Raw genomic sequence first — 20918 nt, forward strand, 5'->3', positions numbered from 1 at the left:
CAACGCTGCTGCCCGCCCAGCCGCTCGCCACCACGGACCGGCAGCGGCCCTGCCTGCCTGTCTGGCTGCGGGTCTGGCGGAGGGCACGGCAGAGGTGGCCCCCTGGGAGGAGGCCAGACCCGCCTGGTGGGGGCGCCGAATCCCCACGGCTCGGGCCAGGCTGGCGGGGGTGTGCGAGATGGCCCGGCTCAGCCTCCCATTGTTCAGATGGGCCCATCCCTCAATCGCTGTTGAAGACCTACTGTGTGCAGGGAGTCATCCATCTCAGGCTCAGGGCCCTGGCACCGCCAGGACCTCAGGCAGAAAGGTGCTGTGAGGCTGAAGGGTCCCAGGAGGCCCCTCCTACCGTCCTGCAGGCCTCCTCTCTCTCCTCCGTCTGTCTCCCCACCACCCTCCCCTAAGGACACCTCCCACTCTCTGGTACAGCTGGGGTGGGGACTGGGGCTAAGGACAGAGTCCCCAGTGTCACCTGACACCAAGAATCACCCTCAAGCTGGCTCCAGCCCAGAAGCAGAGCCTGAGGGGGTCTTCCCAGAGCTGGGGGCCTGAGCCCAAGGGGCAGAGAAACGGGGCGGGGGGGTGGGACCTGTGACCCTGGGCACTTCCCCACTTTAAAGCCCACCCCCTTACAGGAGACGCCCTGCCCCCACTGCTCGAGGCAGGGGTCGCCAGCACCCTGGGGGGGCTCTTCTCGTCGGCCTGTCCTCGTGAGCAGGAGGTGGGGAGAGGGGGCGACCGTGGGAGCCGGAGACTCGCGCGCGCGGACCCCACTCTGCCCCTCCCCACACACGAGGCCTCGGTCCGGGGCCTTCAAGGGACAAAGCCAGGACTCCGGCGGCCTCTAAAAACGTCCTTTTATTATGGAAATTCTCAAACCTATAGAAAGGAAGGAGGCGGCGGGGGCGGCCCGCGTCTCCGAGCCCGGCGTCAGCGGCACCGCCCGCTGTGCCCTCGGACGGAGGCGACGAGCGCAGGGACAGGCCCCTCGCCAAGGACGCGCGCAGAGGCCGGGCCCGCTGACCTTGGGCGCGTCCTTCCGCTTCGCGGGCCTCAGTTTCCCCTCCTGGGGCGAGGCCTGCGCGTGTCTCCGAGGCCCGGGGCCGCGTGACCTTGGGCCGTCCCCGGCCCCGGGCCTCAGTTTCCCGGGCGCGCGCGGAGCGGGCGGGGCGGGGCGGGGCGGGGCGCGGGCGGAGGCGGGGCTCCGGTCCCGCCCGCCCTCGCCAGGCCCCGCCCCGCGGCTCCGCCCGCCCGCCCCGCCTCCCCCTCCCTCGGGCTCGGCCGGCGGCGGCGGCGGCGGCTCCCTCCGCACTGCCCGGCGCCGCCTCGCCATGGACGCGCGCGGGGGCGGCGGGCGGCCCGGGGAGAGCCCGGGCGCGACCCCCGCGCCGGGGCCGCCGCCGCCGCCGCCCGCGCCCCCCCAGCCGCAGCCGCCGCCGCCGCCGCCGCCCGCGCCGCCCCCGGGCCCGGGGCCCGCGCCCCCCCAGCAGCCGCCCCGCGCCGAGCCGGCGCCCCCGGAGGCGGCGGACGAGGGCGGCCCTCGGGCCCGGCTCCGCAGCCGCGACAGCTCGTGCGGCCGGCCGGGCACCCCGGGCGCGGCCAGCACGGCCAAGGGCAGCCCGAACGGCGAGTGCGGGCGCGGCGAGCCGCAGTGCAGCCCCGCGGGGCCCGAGGGCCCGGCGCGGGGCCCCAAGGTGTCGTTCTCGTGCCGCGGGGCGGGCGCGGGCCCGGGGCCGGCGGACGAGGCGGGCAGCGAGGAGGCGGGCCCGGCGGGGGAGCCGCACGGCAGCCAGGCCAGCTTCATGCAGCGCCAGTTCGGCGCGCTCCTGCAGCCCGGCGTCAACAAGTTCTCGCTGCGGATGTTCGGCAGCCAGAAGGCGGTGGAGCGCGAGCAGGAGCGCGTCAAGTCGGCGGGGGCCTGGATCATCCACCCCTACAGCGACTTCAGGTGCGGCGCCGCGGGGGGCGCGGCGAGCGGGCGCGCACGGTGGCCGTCCTTGGAGCGCCTCGCAGGGCGGGGCGGCGCGCCCCGCGGGTGACCTAGGGGCCCCCTGGTGACCTCAGGCGCGTCCGGGACCCGCCCCGGAATGACCTGGGTGCGCGGGGCTCCGCCCTTGGAGGGGCGCTGGGAGGCGCGCGCGGGTTGCCGCCGTGACCCCGGCGCGCCCCCTCCCGCGCACCTGACATCCCCCGCCCCGCGGGGTGGGCGCACGTCACGGGCCGCAGGACCGGGGTCTGAGCGCGCAGGGGCGGAGAGGACGAATAGAGGGGAAAGTGAGCGCCCAGGAGGCGGCGGCGCGGAAGGAGGGAGGAGGGAAGGAAGGGCGCCCGGAGTGGAAGGACGCGCCCGGAGAGGCTGGCGGCGAAGGGGTTAAGCGAACACGGCCCCCTCCCACGGTCGCCGCCTGCGCCCCGCGCCGCAGCCAGGCGCGTCCCAGGTCCCCGGGCCTGGGCACCGCGTGAGGAGGGGGCACCGAGAGGCCCCGGCGCTATGTCTTCTCTGAGCCGCGTCAGCCCAGCGCCGGGTGGTGTGCCCATGTGTCAGTGGGTGTGTGGATGCTGATGTGGATTAAGCCGGTGGATGCGCGGAAGGGCTCAGAGCGAGGCCCGGCACAGGTCACGGGCTGTGTGTGTTTGCGGTTCTGGCTCCTGGGCGTGCGCATGGCCTGCGAGTGCGAACGGTGCGGATCACTGCAGGCCGTGTGTGTGGTCACGGGCATGTGACCGCGGGGGGCGGGGGTCCTAGGGGTGAGGGCCGAGCGAGGGGGGGAGGCGTGTCCCTAGGGGTGTGTCTGCGGGGTGGGTCACTGGTGTGTGCTGGAGAGAGATGGGGTGTGTGAGCGTGTGTGTGCCCGGGCGGGTGTGCTTCGGCGGGCAGTGGGGGCGAGCTGTGTACGTGGGGGATGTGTGTCCGGGGAGCCGGGCGCTGAGGGTCCCTGTGGGTCCCGCCGCCGCCGGGCCCGTCTCTCCGCCGGGCGCGGTTTCAGCACCGCGGACAGCAGCCGCGTCCCCTGGACCGGAGCCCGGTCCGCGACCCCACTGGCTCCTGGGTCCCCAGAGCCGGGAAAGGGGCTGTGGGCTCTCCCCTTCCTTGGCCCTTCCCCAAGCCCCAGTGCTTGACAAACAAGGAAACTGAGGCCCAGGGCACAGAGTCGGGGACAGAGGCTGGAAGGAAGTCCGGGATTCCAACCTCTCAGCCCTCAGCCCTACCCTGGGAGGTGGATGCTGGACTGGCTTGACCACTGGCTCGGGTTGTGGGAGAGGCCAAGGTTCCGGGGGCCCCGGGGGGAGGCCCAGATGGCTCAGCGTTCCTCTGTCGACGGTCCAGGCCCAGAGAGCATCTCGGTGCGTGAGATGTGGACAGACTCGAGTCCCAGGCTTCCCGGCCTGCCTGGCCCCACTGTGAATGGACAGCTAATGCCAGCTGGCTGGGCAGGGACGTCAGTGACATGCTGGGCAGGGGGAGGGGCTGCAGAAAGTAGCCATTCCCCCGTCCCCTCCGGCGTGTCTGCCTGCAGCGTCCCCTGGGTGGTGGGAGGCCCCGGGCTTCCTCTTGGCTGCAGAGGGGGTTGTGTGTGGCCTGGGGTGAGGGCTGCCCGGAGGAGGTGTTGGGCCTCCCCGTCCTGTGGCCCCCATTGAGCAGCCACCATGGGACCCTGGGCAGGCCATGCGGTCCGGCTGCACAGATGACGGGTAAAATAGAGGGGAGCAAGCCGGGGCCAGTGTGGGCCGTAGTAGCTGGGACTAGGGGAGCCACAGTCAAATTAAAAACTTAAAGTGTCGCCAAGCTGGGGTGCAGCAGGACCTCCACAAGCCCCTGTGTTTCGGGAACTGTGCCCCCCCCCCAGACCCTTCATTTGATACAGGGGCAGACCCCAAGCACCCGACCGAAGCAACACTTCCTAAACCCACCCTGGGCCGGGCGCTGTCGGAGCACCTGACCAATGTCGATTAATCCTCATGTCAGGAAAGGGGGGCACAGAGAGGTAAAGTCACCGGCCCAAAGCCACACAGCTCATCAGGGGCAGATGGGGGAGTCAGCCTGCAGGCCCCAATGTCCACGCTCTTGACCACCAGGCAGCCCAGCCTCTGGCCAGGTCCTGTCCAGGCCAAGAAGAATGGGAGGAAATAGGCATTCTGGGGATCGTTCAAGATGTCAGGGGCGCCCGGGCCTGGGCTGTGGGTTGTCTCTATGTTTGCGTGTGTGTGTTCGTGTTTAGAAACCCAGCATGGAGCCTGCGGGTCTGTTTTTCCACGATTGCTTCCCCTTGTGCTCACCACCGTCCCGTTGGGGCCCGTATCTGCCCACCGCATGCGATTGACAAGGGAGGGGGGTGGAGAGGGACCCCCAGGCCCCCAGGTCCCGCCCGGGCGCGCTGCAGCTCCACTCCCCGAGCTGTGACTCTGTTGCCAGTGGAGCCCGTCCCATGCGCACGGGCCTGGCACCCACCTGGCACCAAGAATGGGACAGTTAATGTTGGTGGCCTGGAACAGCCCTGGCCGTGCCGCCCTCTGTGTTTGCAGAGGCCCCGGGGAGGGAGGCTCTTGACAAATGGACCTGGGCGGAGGGAGGTGTCCCCGGGTGGGGGGGCCAGAGAACAGCTGGGCCAAGGCCAGGAGGCAGGAGTGCGTGGGGCCGGCCGTGCTGGGGACAGTGTCCTGGGCGGTCTGCAGAGAGACCTGTGCTGCCTGGGCCTGGCCTCCAGTCCCCGCTGGGCCTCGCTGCCTCGGTTTCCCCAAATGCGGCACTATGAGGGGGAGGTGCATGCCAGCATCTCTCCGGGCTTCAGATCTCACCCCCTTTCTGCTCCCCGTCCGTGGAGCTCGAGCCTTTGCACCCCATCCTCCCGACGCTTGCCCTCCCCGCTCCGGCTCCCGGGTCGCCTCCCCAGGCCGGCCCTGCCTGCCCGTCGGCATGGCCCCATCTGGTGCCCACACTGCCCGCCCGCCCGCCCGCACTCCCTCCCCAGTGGCCTTGCTGCTCAGCGCTGCTCACCTGCCTCCCGGCCCGGCCACGGGCTCACGGCCTGTCGAGGTCCCCGTCCCTCCCTGGGGCCGGGCCACATGGGGGCCCAGGACGTGTCTGGGGACCAGGCGACAGGCACGTGGGGTGCTGGGCAGAGGCGGGTCTGCTCGCGACCTGGTGTCCCGCGCGGCTCTGGACCAGCCCGGGCCCGCCTGAGGCTGTTCCCACACCAGCGCAGCGGGGCCACGGCTCACACGCAGCCGTCTTGGGAGGTGACCCTGGGGCAGGCGGGCGGCCGAGGCGCGAGTTCCAGACACAGAGGGGAGGGTTGGGATCAGGAGGTTTGACTTTCCTTCTTTGGGGACAAACGTGAAAACCAACTGATGAAGGAGGGTGGTGGGCCTCGCGGAGCGCCTGGGGCCTTCTGCGTCTGCCCCAAAATAATTTAAAAAATAAATGTAGTTAATTCCCGCTCCCTTCACCCCGGTGGCCCTGATTCTGGGGGCCAGACGGGCTCGAACGTGCCGAGTCTGAGGTGGTGAAGCAGGAGGTGGAGGGGGGCGTGGGGGGACCCCGTCTCCCGTCCTGGGTTGTTGGCTTCTCCTGCCGCTTCCCACCGCCTCCTCGGCTGGTCGTCGTGGGAGTGACCTGGAGGTCGGGGGGGCCCCGGTGGGTCTGGGGTTTTCCCTCAGGAGCTCCCAGTCTCCCTAGAGCGAGAGGGTGGGCGGCTGGCTCTTCACCGGCTCCTGAGGCTGTAAGTGCCTCTGGGGTCCGACCCGAGTCTCTCCTGCTGCGGGCGCGTCCTCCCGGGGAGGCCTGAGGGCCGAGAGAGGAGCCGGTCTCTTTTCTGGCCCCGGATGCCGCCCTGTATCTGTGTCCCATCCTCTGGGGCCCCCGGGGGACTGGGATGGTGGAGGGGGGCCGGCTTGAAGAACTGACGACAGGACCAGAGCCCGTGTCCCCCCCGCCCCAGCTGGCCCGGCGGATCAGCGGGGGATCAGGATGGGGCTCAGCAAATCCACGTGTCAGCTCACGGGAATAAACCAGCATTATCCAGAGTCGGGGCCGGGGGGCGGGGGCGAGGGTGACTCTGGACCCGGCACCCAGGCGCTCCGAGCGGGGGGGCCGTGGACAAACCCGTTTCCCAGGCGGGAGGCCCAGGACGCTCTGTGGTCCGTGCGAAGGGTCCGGCCGGGGCTCCTTCCTCTCTCCGGGGGCTTCCAGCCAGAATCTGGAATTTCTGGTCCCTGCATCTCCCACCTGAAAACCTTCACGTCCCCCAGCCCCCTCACGGCCCAGGGGCTCCGGGGCTGCTCCGGGGGTCCCTCAGGCCGCCCACTTGCTCAGCTGGACCCTGCTGCACCGCCCCCGTCAGCGAACCCACCCCACATCCAACCTGCAGAGGCCATCCGTCTCCTGCCTGGATGCCACCCTCGGCCCCCTTCCTGAACCCCCGCTGCCAGCAGCTTCCCTCTCACCTGAAACCTCCCACCGTGGTCCCGGAGGCCCCACGCCGTCTCTCATCTCCTCTCACCTCCCTTCACTCCCTCTACTCCAGCCCCGGCTGCCCGCTGGCCTTGGACCGGGAAGCCCCACGGCAGCCACGGGACCCCGGCACCTGCTGTTCCTTCTGCAGCAAACTGCGCCAGTCGGCTCCTTCTCCATCATCCGCCCAAATGCCGCCTCCTCCAAGAAGCCCTCCGTGCCCACCCCGGCTAAAGGGCCCCCTGTGAAGCATCCCGTCCATTTATCTGTGTGTGTGGGACGTCCGTCCCACGACCCCGGCTGGGCCCCCAGGTCGGTCCGGTCACCGCGTGTCCTCTGGGCCCAGCGCACAATCGGCCCCACGGCCTGCCCCGTCTTGGGATCACCTGGGAATCCGGCGTCTTCCCCGGCGAGAGTGTCCCTTTCATAAGCCCTGACGCCGGCTGGGATCCGTGACTCCATATCCGAGGGCTCGGCCCTGACCCTCCATCCCCGATCACCCTTAATCGCCCACTTCAGCCCCTGATCCCGCGGATTTGCTGAACGTAATTCCCACTGCTTCCTGCCCGGTTCTGGCTTCTCGCCCCTCGGTCCTGTGAGGAGGGAGCCGGCCGCCCTCGTCCACCGTGTCCCTGACCACCGGCCGTGTGGCCTTGGCCGAGCTCCCAGGATGCCCCTGCCCAGGGGTGGGGGGCAAAGACCCCCTGGCCCTCGTCTGGCGCCGCCCGCTCTGTCCTGGAGGAACGGGGCACTTGTCACCTCGGGAACTTCAAAGCGAGGGGCCCTGAGTGCCAGAAGCAGGAAGGTGACCCCATGGCCTGAGCTCCAGCCTGGAAGTCTGGCCGCCTGGGTTCTGTCACATAACACTTGCCGTGCCTCAGTTTCTCTGTCTGATGTTCTTGCTGAGCATCCCCCGGGACGGCTGAGCGGCTGCTCCCTGGTCCCAGCCGGGGTCTGACAAGGGAGAGCCTGGCAGCCGCGGGCTGACTGTGCGCCAGGCCTCTGCTGCTGCCTGTGTCCCCCGTGGCCCCTGGGGTGGCCCAACGTGGGAGGCTGCTCCGTCCCCTCCCTGGACCCTCTGCCCCAGGCCTCAGTTTCCCCTCTTCCTCCTCCTGCCCCTTCCAGGGGGACCAGGCTGGCTGGAGGGACGAGGGTCAGGGCCCCAGGCCGGGTGGGGGGGGTTCTCCCCATTGGAGCTGGCAGGATGCCCCGGGGATGCGCTGGGCCGTCCTGCCCCTCAGCCCCGCCCTGGTCCCCTGTCCTCTGCTCCGGCTGCTCTGAGCCCGGGGACGCCACCCGCCTGGAAGACAGGCCGCACCACGTGACGGCGGGGGGGAGGGGGCTGGGCCTCCGGCCTGCAGGGGCCGTTCCCGGACAGTGGGGGCAGTGGACAGGGGGCGGGCCCTGGGGGCTGCGGGCCTGGGTCTCAGTTCTTTGTCTTCACTCCCGGGCTGGGCCACTGCTCCGGTCTGTCAGTGGGGAAGTGGTGCCTGCTCCTCCCTCACCCCACCCCAAGGATAGAAGGGGAGACCGTCAAGTACGCCCTCAGCTCTGTGGCCATTTAGATTGTTTCTAGGCCCCCTTGGTGGTTTCTAGGCCCCTGGTGGTTTCTAGTCACCACCATGGTCTCTGGCTCCCTGGTGGTTTCTAGGACCCCCCTGGTGGTTTCTAGCTATCCCCCCCGTGGTTTCTAGGCGGCCCGGCCTTCTCAGTTACTCTTTCCTGCTTGCTTGGTCGTGTGCCATGAAGGAGGGAGTCAGGTCTCAGTCCAGAGAAGACTCGGGGCAGGATTAGCTGTGCAGTGGATGCCCTAGGGGTTGGGGACGGGGAGCGGGGCCAGGAGGCAGGTGGGACCCCCAGTCCCGTCGGATGCTGGGCCCTGGGGCTCTGGAGGATGAGCAGATGCCCCAGCGCCGGAGTCTGAGCCCCACAGTTCGTCTAGATTCAGGCAAAGGAGGGGTCGAATTTCCAGCAGTCATTTGATTTTGCCCTTCACACGCACCCCCGGGTCACGTGGCCCCGTCTAGTTCTCAAGGTCTTCATCCACCCTGGGCGGGTTTTGCAGCTCCCTCCCCATGGTGGTGAGGCCCCGAGGCCGCTCATCACGGGTGGGCCGGGCAGCCTCAGGGGGACCCTCCAAGGCTGCCACTCCCTGGGCTCCCCCAAGATGGATAGAAGAAGAGACTGAGGTTCCCAGAGGCTGGAGGCACTTGCCCAAGGTCACGCCTGCCCGAGGGCAGGAGAGCTGGGTGTCAGCCCAGTCTGGCTGCTGCCTCCCCGGTGTCAGACGCTGGGTCCCTTCCAGGCTCTGGCTGTTGCAGACCGAGCTGCTGTGAACATCTTGGTACAAATCGCTTTTTAATTTTTTTCTCTTCCTCTTGGACAGTTTCCTTGGGCTCAATTCCCCGAAGTGGAACGCCTGGGTCACCAGGCAGGCGTGGCGTTTAATAGCTCTTCCCTCGCAGGGCCATCCAGAAAGAGCCAATTCACAGCGGCTCCCAAAATAGGGAGCTCTCTGAGGCCAGCACTGGATTTACGGCTTTTTATTTACTTGTGCTAATTTGGGCGAGTCTCTCCAGCCCCTTGGAACCTCAGTCTCTTCTTCTGTTCATGCGAGAGGAGAGGCCCAGGAGTGGCAGCCTTTGAGGTCCGTCCAGGCCCTGTCTGCCCACGTGGGATGGAGCCTTCTCTAAGTGGACATGGGGACTCCGGGCCGTGACGGGGAGGGAGCCGGGCCTACGGGAGGAGGAAACTCTCGAGAGAGCTGAGTGGGCTGACGTGATCCGGGGTGGGTGTCTCTGCAAAGTCAGGGGCAAAATCAAATAAATGACTCTGTTCAGAATTCGAGCCCTCCTTTACTTGAATCTAGACGGGGGTGTGGGTTCAGACCTCCAACCTGGGGCACTTGCTCCTCAGGAGACCCCCAGCCCCCCAGGGTCTTTTTTACAGTGTTAAACATATATATAACATGAAATTCAGCAGTTAACAACTTAAAAGTGCACAGTTGAGTGGCATTAAGTATAATTACATTGTTGTGCAACCATCGGCCGATCCATTTCCAGAACTTTCTCATCTTCCCAAACAGAAACTCCCATTCCCACCCCACCCCCCGCCCAGCCCCTGGCCCCCACGAGCCCGCTCTCTGTCTGTGGATCTGCCTGTTCTGGACGTTTCACGTCCATGGGGTCACACGCCGTGTGTCCTTCTGTGTCTGCTTCTCTCCCTGAGCGTCGTGTGTGCAGGTCCGTCCACGTGCGGCCGTGTCAGGGCCTCGCTCCTCTTCATGGCTGCATAATAGTCCAGCGTGTGGGTGGACTCATGTGTGTGTCTCTTCACCCACTGAGGGACCTTTGGGTGTGTCCACCGTCCGGCGCTGCTGTGGGCGCCTGCGTACAGGGGCTTGTTCGAGTCCCGGCTCTCGGGTCCTGGGAGCTGGACCGCGGCATCAGATGATGATTCTGTTTAACTTTTTGAGGAACCGACAGGCAGTCCTCCCTCGGAGCCGGTTTGATGTGCGTTTGCTCGGTTGCTATGGGGCCGGGCGTCTGTCTCTGTGGCCTTTTGCTGCGTCCGTATGTCCTCCTGGGAACGAGCTTTATTCAGAACACTGTGCCCGGCCATCAGCAGGTATTTTTTGAATGGCCGGGCCTTTCTCTGAGAGCGCTTCCCAGGCGGGGTTTTGGAACCGACCTCGGGGACGTGTATCGTCCTGGGTGTATCGCTCAGGTCCCTGCCAAGCTCTCTTCCTCCCTCCTGGACGGGCGCCCCGCCTCCTCCCTGTGTCTGGCCCTCAGGATTGCTTCCTGAAACGGAAACACAGCCAGACCCCTCCCCTCAGCCTTCCAGTGCCCCACGTGGAAGCTCGGCCGCGTGGGACGGCGTTGGGGCCCCGCAGCCCTGGACATTGGGCTGTGCACATCCAGCTCCCACCCTGCCCTCTCTGGCCCCCATGTCCCCACTGCGCCTGCCGCCCAGCAGCCCCAACGCTCCACATGCCCTCCCCACGCCCAGCTCCTCTCTGCTGCTCCTCTCTCCTTCTCCCTAATGTTTTCTGGATGCCGACTTGTGCCAGGACTGGGCCAGCGGGAGGGACCCGGGCTGGGGAAGCCCAGCGGGCAGTGGGGTGAGTTGGGTGCTGTCTTAGGCGTGGGAGGGCTTCCTGGAGGCGAGGTCCACGCCAGCCGTGAGCCAGGCCGAAGTCTCGGCTTTGCAGGAGGAGGGACGACCTGGGCTGGTCCTCGAAGGCACATGTGCCGGTGGGGACGGCGGCCCGCAGGGGTCACCACGAGGGCAAAGGCACAGAGCAGTGACGGCCCGCCTCCCCACAGGTTCTACTGGGACTTCACCATGCTGCTCTTCATGGTGGGGAACCTCATCATCATCCCCGTGGGCATCACCTTCTTCAAGGACGAGACCACGGCCCCGTGGATCGTGTTCAACGTGGTCTCGGACACGTTCTTCCTCATGGACCTGGTGCTGAACTTCCGCACGGGCATCGTGATCGAGGACAACACGGAGATCATCCTGGACCCCGAGAAGATCAAGAAGAAGTACCTGCGCACGTGGTTCGTGGTGGACTTCGTGTCCTCCATCCCCGTGGACTACATCTTCCTCATCGTGGAGAAGGGCATCGACTCCGAGGTCTACAAGACGGCGCGCGCCCTGCGCATCGTGCGCTTCACCAAGATCCTCAGTCTGCTGCGCCTGCTGCGCCTGTCGCGCCTCATCCGCTACATCCACCAGTGGGAGGAGGTGAGGGCGGCCCGGGGCCGGGCAGGGGCACAGGGGGCGGGGCCACGGGGACGGGGCGGGGCCACGGGGACGGGGCGGGGCCACGGATTGGGATGAGGGCTTGATGGACGCAGGGGGTGGGGACATGATACGGGGGCGGGGCCACGGGGACGGGGCGGGGCCACGGATGTGGGATGAGGGCTTGATGGGCGCAGGGGGTGGGGACATGATACGGGGGCGGGGCCACCGGGATGGGGCGGGGCCACGGATTGGGATGAGGGCTTGATGGGCGCAGGGGGTGGGGACATGATACGGGGGCGGGGCCACGGGGATGGGGCGGGGCCACCGATGTGGGATGAGGGCTTGATGGGCGCAGGGGGCGTGGACATGATACGGGGGCGTGGCCATGGGTGGGGCGGGGCTGTGGTGTGCGCAGGGGGCGTGGCCAGGGATGCGGTGGAGGGACTTTGATGGGTGCAGGAGGCGTGGCTGTGGGTATGTGGGCGGGGCCCGTGGTGTGGGGGCGGGGCCGTGATGGTGGCTCGGCTCCGGGCTCCGAGGGTCCAGGGCTGTGTCCCCAGGGAGAAGATAAACCCTGTGACAGGCACAGGAGCAGAGTCATGGGGGGGCCAAGGGGTGGGGTCACAGGGGTCCCTACGGGGCAGATCCGCAGGGTGGGGTCACCGAGAGCACAGTGCTGACCCTCGACGCATCCGTGCCCCTTCCCTTCATTCTGTCCTTGAGAGGAGGAATCCACAGTCCGTTGGCAATGGGGAAACTGAGGCTCAGGGAAGCGAAGTCACGCTCCTCTCCCCCAAGTAGGGACCCACCTCCTGCCGCCTGTGCCCAACGATGTCGCCCTCAGTTTCCAGGGCGGGACAAGGCTCCAGGGGGAAGCGAGTGGGCACGAGGTGGTCCAGAGAGAGAGGGTGGGCGGCGGGCTGGGCAGGGGCCACGTGTCTCCTCTAGGACGTTTCATCCACCAGAAGCAGCTGGGCCTCCCGGGAGCAGGGGCCGTACCGGCCGCGTGAGGGGGCGCCTCTCAGAGCGCTGCTGGGGGGAATGTGGGTCCCCTTGTCGGGGAGCGGGGGGGAGCGTCTTCCTCCCGCTTCCCGCTGTCGGGGCGTCTGCGGGACCCTCACGCCGGCCCCTCCGCCCCCAGATCTTCCACATGACCTACGACCTGGCGAGCGCGGTCATGCGCATCTGCAACCTCATCAGCATGATGCTGCTGCTGTGCCACTGGGACGGCTGCCTGCAGTTTCTGGTGCCGATGCTGCAGGACTTCCCCCGCAACTGCTGGGTGTCCATCAATGGCATGGTGGTGAGCCCGCCCGCCCGCCGGCGCCCCGGCCCGCCGCGCAGACAGGGAAACTGAGGCCCCGGCTCAGACCCCAGCGCTCCCGCAGGAGTGCGCAACGCCTGAAACCCCCCATCAGGGCCCCTCGCGGCTCCGGTCCCCACTTTGAGCCTCTCAGACCCCAGACAGATGAGACGCACGTCCTTGACCGCGACGGCTGTGTCACCAGGGATGACATCGTCCCCTTACTTTTTTTACCCGGTCGCCTCCACTTTTTTATTCACGTGCATTTATTTAAAAGACCGTTTTATATCCTGACCCTCCAGTGGGAAAGTGCCTCATGGGCCAGAAATAAAAATCGATGGAGGGAGGCCCAGCGGCTGGGTGCGGGCAGGCGTTAAAGTCGGGTTGGCACCACGGGGAGCCTTTCTCCCACCCACTGGGTGCGTCTGGGGTCGGGGGGGCATGCGATGCGCGTGGAGTCACGCACAGAGCAGGTGGGCGCTCGTGGGCGCGGAGCGGCAGAGGGCGCCCGCCCGGCGCCTGGCACAGCTGCCGGCTGAGGCGGCTCATTGTCTGGCAGACACGCGGGCCTGCTGTGCTGTTTCCTGAATGGGGCCCCGCCACCCCTCCCGCGGCCGGGTCAACCGAGGACTGGCAGGGGGTCCTCCCGGGCCCTCTGGCCCGATCCCGGTGTCCCCAGCTCACCGCCCCCGGGGATCCTTGGAACCTCTACATGCTCTCAGCCTCACAGACACTCTGATCAGAGGCTGCAAAGGGGCGGGGGCTCCTGAGCCCCCAGGGCCGGACTGTGGCCCTTCTGAGCCTCAGTTTCCCCAAGAGTGGAGTGAGGAGGCGGCTTCAGACCTGCCCCTGCCGCTTGCTCGCTGTGACACGCACACATCCTGTCACCTGCCTGAGTCTCAGTTTCTCTGGGTTACCTTTGGACACGGGGAACTCACCACCTCGGGTGCCCGGGGGAGGACGGGCAGGCGGGGCCCTTGGGGTCGGGGGGCTCCCTGGGGGCTGTGAGCCCCTACCCACCCGCCCCCCCCCCCCCCCCCGCGGCCTTGCAGAACCACTCGTGGAGCGAGCTCTACTCCTTCGCACTCTTCAAGGCCATGAGCCACATGCTCTGCATCGGGTACGGGCGGCAGGCGCCTGAGAGCATGACGGACATCTGGCTGACGATGCTGAGCATGATCGTGGGCGCCACCTGCTACGCCATGTTCATCGGCCACGCCACGGCCCTCATCCAGTCGCTGGACTCCTCGCGGCGCCAGTACCAGGAGAAGGTCTGAGAGGGGAGGCGCGGCCCTGGCCCGGGTCTGGGGGTTTGGGGAGGCCACCCCGCCATCCTTCCAGGTCCTGAGGGGGGTGGAAGCCCAGGGGGGAGACAGGAGTGAGGGGGTCGGAACGGGACGGGGCCAGGCCAGGGGCGTCACCCTGGGGCAGAAGGCACAGGGGGCACCTCTGTAGGAGGTGGGGCTCTCGTGGGGGTCTCTGCGCCGGCTCATGAGGGGCTGGGACGGGGAAGCGCCCAGCAGGGTGGCTGGAGAACACACCACGCGGCCGGGCCCCAGGGGAAGCCTCGGGGAAGCGAGGATGCCGGGCCTCTCGGATCTGTCCTCGGGGTGGGGGGCCTCCATGAGGCTAGTCCTGGGGCTGGGGGCCGAGAAGGGCCGAGGGAGAGCGAGCATTGAGTCTAGCTTCACTCTCCACTCTGTGCCTCAGTTTCCCCTCCGTAAGGCCCAGGGTGAGCTTGGGCTCCCCTGCCAGACGCTGCCCCGTCTGTCCCGCCCCACTGCCCCCTCGCCAGCCTGGCTGGGCAGCCGCGAGCCCCCCCGCAGTGCCAGCCGGGTCGGCCGGGTCAGCTGGGCCCGGTGCCAGCGCCCCGGCTGTCCGGAAGCCGCGGGCCTCGCACCCAAACAGGAGCTGGTGCCACCACCCGCCCGCCGTCACGGGTTCCGCTGAGCTCAGGGCAGCTGTGGCCGGGCGGAAGCGGGGCCGGGGCCCCCCTGGGGCACCATCCTGGAGACAGCAGGGCCTGGCACCCCCGCCCTGCTCAGAGGGGTTGAGCGGTGGTTTCTAGAAAGGTCATCGGGAGGGGGGCTGGGGCCAGCGGCCGAGACTGGGGTCTCTGGGACAGAGTCCAGCATCTCAGGGGACCCCTCTGAGGGCCTGGGGCCCCGGGGGGGGTTGCCAGATAAAACTCAGGACGCGGGAGTGACCTTTCACGTCGGCCCGTCCCCACGCCGCGCCCAACTCGTTGCCTGTGTGTCTGACGTCCGATGGAGCCGGGCATCCTGGGTCTGTCGCTGTGGTCGGGGGTCCCAGCGGGGATGCTGACGCGGCCCCCCCCCCCCTTACAGTACAAGCAAGTGGAGCAGTACATGTCCTTCCACAAGCTGCCCGCCGACTTCCGCCAGAAGATCCACGACTACTATGAGCACCGCTACCAGGGCAAGATGTTCGACGAGGACAGCATCCTGGGCGAGCTGAGCGGGCCACTGCGCGAGGTGAGGCGCGGCCTCCGGGCGAGCAGGAAGGACTGAGGCCACAGTGGTGCCTGAGGGGGCGGCTCAGAAGGATGGAGCGGGGAGGCGGCTGGGGGTGAGCCTGTGGGCCCCAGGGGAGCGCGCGGCCTGGACACAGGCCCGAGGTCTGCGTGGGGGGCTCTGAGGCTTCTTCCTGGGGGGGCACTGACTTCACTATGTTTGATAATTTTCACTCGTTCGTTCATTCATTCATTCATTCATTCCTTCATTCATAGACAGACCTCACAGACCAGAACACGAGTAAAACTCAGCGGGTTTTAGCGCAGTCAGAGTGGTGTACTCACCACCATTGCCTACACTCCTATCCCCCAAAGGACACGGGTGCCCGTGGGCCGTCTCCCCCCACCCGGCCCTGTACTTGGCTGTTACGTAGCTGTCCACACGGCTCCGTGTTCAGAGGTTTCCCGGCTTCCGTCCGGCCCTCTGCCCGCCGTGTCCCCCGTCTCCTCTTTAACACGAAACCAGGGTGCACGCTCGGGGGTGTGGGCCCCTCGCTCGGCTGCCTGCCCCGGATCCGGACGCCAGGCACTGGGTCCCCCGGAGTGGGCTGCGCGTTGCGGGAGGAGCCTCAGGCCGTCCCCCAGCACCGCCGGCCCCTCAGAGCTGTTTTATTTGCGTTTCTCTGCGACCTGTCGTGACTTTTGCTGTTTTTCTGCAGGCCTTCGGGCCTTTCTGTTGTTTTCAGCAATTCCAGCTGGAGGACTTCAACTCTTTCTGACACAGATTTCCATCCCGATGGCCCTTTGTCTATTAACTTTTTTGGCTGTGGTGGAGTTTTAGGCTGCACACAGCAGGTGCTCCACGTGTGCTTTGCTGTATGCAGTAGGTGCCAAATGTGTGCTTGCTGTGCAGAGCAGGTGCTCAGCAAGCACCTTCTTAGTATGGACAGCAGGCGGGCGATACATACTTGCTGTGCAGAGTCGGCTCCGATACCTGCCTGCTGTATACAGCAGGTGCACAATACTTGCATGGCACCAGAACCTGGTGTAGTTTCACATCCCACATGTGGACCCCTGACCCCTCTGGAGTCCGCCCTGGACCGTGACGTGACGATAGGATTTGGGCTCCTCTTCCGCCGCGGGGCGGACACATCCGGCTTTGCCCCGTGACCGGGGCCACTTCTGCCTTCAAGTCCAGCCCCGTTGTGCTCGGGTCTATTTCTGGCCGTCTGCTCCATGGGGGTCGAGCCCCCGCCGCCTGAATCAGAGGCTCCCCACGCGTCTCGGCGGCTGGGAGGGCCGGCCCGGCCCTCGCTCTCCTCTTTCACCGGCTTCCTGCTCTTTGTGCTGCGAATTGTGCCATTTTGCTGTTTTGCTGGTTTGTCCTAAATGCACTCGACCAGCTCCCGTTCCTGAAAGCAGACCTGGTGGCATTTCGCTGGGGTCGCGTTACGTCACGAGTGGACGGCGGGGGGGACGTCTCTGGTCCTCACGACGGTCAGAGTCCCGTGTGCGGCACCGCGTGTCCCACTCCCCTCTGTGCCTTTGGGAGCGTTTCTGAGTTTTCTTCAAGGAGTTTGGACATTTCTTGTCAAATTCAGGCCGCGCCTTTCGGCTGAGGTCCTGGCGCCGGTGTGAGTGGGGTCGTCTCCCCCGTTTTAGCTTCTGCTGAGAGGGTTTGGTTTGTAAATGTGGAGGCTCTTGATTTCTTCTCAAAGTGAGCTCCCTTCTGACCGAAATGCATCCTCCGGCACAGCGTCCGTGCCGCAGGGCTCTTGACGGACGGGCGAGGAGTGAAACCCCCGTGTGACGCCTCCCAGATCACACGTGGGACGACTCCGGCCCCCAGGAGCCTCTTGGCCCAGGGCAGCCGTCACCGGACGTCCATCCACCCGATTGGTTTTGAGGTTCTTGGTTTCCACGTTGACTTTTTTTTATCACTTGCTACTTTGACGAACTTCCCACATTGTTACCGCTTCCCACTGATTCTTTAGGGTTTCTGGGCGGTCGCATCAGCAGAGGCAGTTTTACTTTTCCCTTCCCATTCCTTATGTCTCCGAGTGCCTTTTCTTGTCCAATCGTGTCACCCGGCGTCACCAACACGGAGTTACGTGTGGGGAATCTGTGCGCGTCTGTTCTCGCTCCTTTCATGGCAAAACCTCCAGTGTCGGCCTGTTAAGAAAGACGGATTTCGGGGCCGGCCCGGTGGAGCAGTGGTTAAGTGTGCATGTTCCGCTTCTCGGCGGCTCGGGGTTCGCCGGTTCGGATCCTGGGTGCGGACGTGGCACCGCTTGGCACGCCATGCTGTGGTATGCGTCCCGCATAGAAAATAGAGGAAGATGGGCACGGATGTGAGCTCAGGGCCAGTCTTCCTCAGCAAAAAGAGGAAGATTGGCAGCAGATGTTAGCTCAGGGCTAGTCTTCCCCCCCAAAAAAGAAAGATGGATTTCAGGTCAAAGTGTTGAACTTTCACAGACAAAGAAACTGAGGGTTCGAGAGGTGAACCGGGCCCAGAGGTGGGGCGAGACGGGAGGCGAGAGCGGGCCGTGTGCTGATGTGGCCCCACCTCCTGACCCTGCAGGAAATCGTCAACTTCAACTGCCGGAAGCTGGTGGCCTCGATGCCGCTGTTTGCCAACGCTGACCCCAACTTCGTCACGGCCATGCTGACCAAGCTCAAGTTCGAGGTCTTCCAGCCGGGCGACTACATCATCCGCGAGGGCACCATCGGGAAGAAGATGTACTTCATCCAGCACGGCGTGGTCAGCGTGCTCACCAAGGGCAACAAGGAGATGAAGCTGTCCGACGGCTCCTACTTCGGGGGTGAGCGTCGGCAGGCCCCCACCCGGGGATGGAGGAGGGGGTGGGGCGGCTGGTGGGCCTCGGGAAGGGGCTCTGGGAGGCCAGAGCACACCCGTGGTGGCCGGGAGGGCCCCGAGGGTGGCCGGGGGCAGCTGGGTGTTGCCCGGCGGCTGAGGACGCCTCCCCGCACTGCGCGCAGAGATCTGCCTGCTGACGCGGGGCCGGCGCACGGCAAGCGTGCGGGCTGACACCTACTGCCGCCTCTACTCACTGAGCGTGGACAACTTCAATGAGGTGCTGGAGGAGTACCCCATGATGCGGCGGGCCTTTGAGACCGTGGCCATCGACCGCCTGGACCGCATCGGTGAGCAGCTGCGGGAGGGGCTGAGGCTTGGATGGGAGGCAGCGGGGCCGAGCTGACCCTCAGGGCCCCCCTGGTCCCCAGACCGGATCCTCTGACCTGCTTTCTCCCCTGGCCAAATGCAGCCCGTTTCCCAGAAAGTGTGGGTGTCCCCAGCTGTCAGAACTTCTGCTCACTTGGCAAACATCTGTTGAGCACCTTGTGTGCCAGGAGGTGTAGACGGTGAGCCGCGGGGCCGGCCCTGGGCCGCCCTCAAGAGGCTTCTGTTGTGGAGGAGGGGCTGGGGGTGGTGGTGGGGGGGCCCTTGTAGTGCTGAGTGGAGACTAGGAGGAGGAGTGACCAGACAGCAAGGGAGAAGGTGTATTCTAGGAGTGGACACGGCATGTGCAAAGGCCCTGAGGTGGGGGCGAGGCCTGGCAGCTGGGAGGAGGGAGTCTGGGGGACAGGAGGGGCCTCATGGGCTGTGGGGGAGGAGTTTGGACTGTCAATCAGGAGCAATGAGGGTCACAGTGATGCTAGGCAGGGGAGGACCTGGTCAGATTTGCGTTCCAGAGGGGTGGAGGTGGCCTTGCCTGCAGGGGGAGGCAGGGACCTCAGAAACTGTTGAGGTGAAGCCCTAGGGACTTGCTGATGACGAGACCCAGGATCAGGGAGGTGGCCCCTGGGGCTATTTGTGGGAATAAAGATGACGGCTGGAGAAGCAGGCCTGGGTGGGGGGAAGAGATGTTAGAGGGAACACTTCCCAGTACACAGGCAGCGCTCAACACGTTTATGGACAACTGGCACTTGACAACCTGCTGTGCACAGTAGGCACTCAGCACATGCTGTGTAGATGGTAGGCACTCAGCACTGGCTGTGCACAAGCATGTGTTCTGGGTGTGATGCTGTACACAGCAGGTGCTCAGTATATGACTGCTGTGCACAGCACACTCATACCTGCTTGCAGTATGTAGGAGCTCCCACGTGTGCTTCCTGTATACATTGGGCGCCCACACCTGCTTACTCTACATGGCAGACACTCGTACTTGCTCGCTGTATGTAGGAGGAGCTCCCGCGTGCTCGCTGTATACAGCAGATGCCCCTGCCCTCCTGGTGTATGAAGGAGGAGCTCTGCTGGGCGTTCGCTGTATACAGTGGGCGCCCACACCTGCTTACTCTACATAGCCAACGCTCATACTGCTTTCTGCATGGAGGAGGAGCTCCCGCGTGCTCGCTGTATACAGCAGGCGCCCCTGCCCTCCGGGTGTATGAAGGAGGAGCTCTCCTGGGCGCTCGCTGTATACAGCAGATGCCCCTGCCCTCCTGGTGTATGAAGGAGCTCTGCTGGGCGCTCGCTGTATACAGTGGGCGCCTACACTTGCTTACTCTACATGGCAGACACTCATACTTGCTGTAGGTAGGAGGAGCTCCCGCGTGCTCGCTGTATACAGCAGGCGCCCCTGCCCTCCCGGTGTATGAAGGAGGAGTTCCCACGCAATCACTATACACTAGGCGCCCGCGTTCCTGGTGCACGAAGGAGGAGCTCTGCTGGGCGCTCGCTGTATGCAGTGGGCGCCCACACCTGCTTACTCTACTCAGCTGACACTCATACCCGCTCGCTGTATACAGCCGGCGCCCGCCCGCCGCGCTGACACCCCCGCCCCCCCCGCAGGCAAGAAGAACTCGATCCTGCTGCACAAGGTGCAGCACGACCTCAGCTCGGGCGTGTTCAACAACCAGGAGAACGCCATCATCCAGGAGATCGTCAAGTACGACCGCGAGATGGTGCAGCAGGCGGAGCTGGGCCAGCGCGGGCTCTTCCCGCCGCCGCCGCCGCCGCAGGTCACCTCGGCCATCGCCACGCTGCAGCAGGCCGTGGCCATGAGCTTCTGCCCGCAGGTGGCGCGCCCGCTCGTGGGGCCGCTGGCGCTCGGCTCGCCGCGCCTCGTGCGCCGCGCGGCCCCGGGGCCCGCGCCCGCCGCCAGCCCCCCGGGCGCGCCCGCCAGCCCCCGGGCGCCGCGGACCTCGCCCTACGGCGCGCCCGGCTCCCCCGCCGCGCCCCGCGGGCCCGCGCTGCCCGCCCGCCGCCTGAGCCGCGCGTCGCGCCCGCTGTCGGCCTCGCAGCCCTCGCTGCCCCACGGCGCGCCCGGCCCCGGCCCCGGCCCCGGCCCCGCCGCCTCCGCGCGCGCCGCCAGCAGCTCCACGCCGCGCCTGGGGCCCGCGCCCGCCGCCCGCGCCGCCGCGCCCAGCCCGGACCGCAGGGACTCGGCCTCGCCCGGCGCCGCCGGCGGCCTCGACCCGCTGGACTCCGCGCGCTCGCGCCTCTCGTCCAACTTGTGACCCTCGCCGCGCCGCCCCGCGGGCCCGGCGGGCCGGGGGCGGGCCGCCACCCAGACCAAAGCCATGCCATTGCGCCGCCCGGCCCGCCCGCCGCCCGCCCCAGAAGCCATAGAGGAGACGTAGGTAGTTGTAGTCGGATGGGCGGGCCGGCCGGCGGGGCGGGCAGCCTGCGCCCCCGCGTCCCCCATCGCCCTGCGCCCACCCACATCGCCCCTGCCCGGCGGCCGCCTCGCGGCGCGCGGGGCTCCCTTCACCTCGGTGCCTCAGTTCCCCAACTGTGAAGCGGGGCCGGCCCGGGGCAGGGGGCGCGGCCCCGCCCGAGGAGGACTCTGTTTTTTAAGTGCAATACTTGGCCCGCCGGCTCCCCGCTGCCCCATCGCGCTCACGCAATAACCGGCCGGCCCCGCCCCGAGCGGGCACGCAGCCGCGCCGGCACCGGCCGGGGTCCTGGCCGCGCCTGG

At 66.9% G+C, this 20918-nt stretch overlaps 1 protein-coding gene across 1 annotated transcript; it reads left to right on the plus strand.

Annotated features, from left to right (window-relative positions):
* The first annotated feature begins 1306 nt into the window (after nt 1-1306).
* On the plus strand, nt 1307-20607 carry HCN2 (hyperpolarization activated cyclic nucleotide gated potassium and sodium channel 2). The gene is made up of 8 exons (XM_070624643.1): nt 1307-1945; nt 10777-11200; nt 12342-12503; nt 13556-13774; nt 14852-14998; nt 17558-17798; nt 17977-18141; nt 19790-20607. Exons 1-8 carry the CDS (start codon nt 1329-1331, stop codon nt 20455-20457), a joined length of 2643 nt encoding a protein of 880 aa, XP_070480744.1. The 5' UTR covers nt 1307-1328; the 3' UTR covers nt 20458-20607.
* The last annotated feature ends 311 nt before the right edge of the window (nt 20608-20918 follow it).

This window comes from Equus przewalskii, chromosome 6, assembly GCF_037783145.1.
Source record: "Equus przewalskii isolate Varuska chromosome 6, EquPr2, whole genome shotgun sequence".
Taxonomy (NCBI): Eukaryota; Metazoa; Chordata; class Mammalia; order Perissodactyla; family Equidae; genus Equus; species Equus przewalskii.

Excerpts from the sequence above, each read along its gene's own strand:
- HCN2 (XM_070624643.1), top strand. The coding sequence starts at position 1,329 with ATGGACGCGCGCGGGGGCGGCGGGCGGCCCGGGGAGAGCCCGGGCGCG. Across the intron at positions 1,946-10,776 it reads CACCCCTACAGCGACTTCAG|GTTCTACTGGGACTTCACCA; the intron begins GTGCGGCGCCGC and ends GCCTCCCCACAG. Across the intron at positions 12,504-13,555 it reads TGTCCATCAATGGCATGGTG|AACCACTCGTGGAGCGAGCT; the intron begins GTGAGCCCGCCC and ends GCGGCCTTGCAG.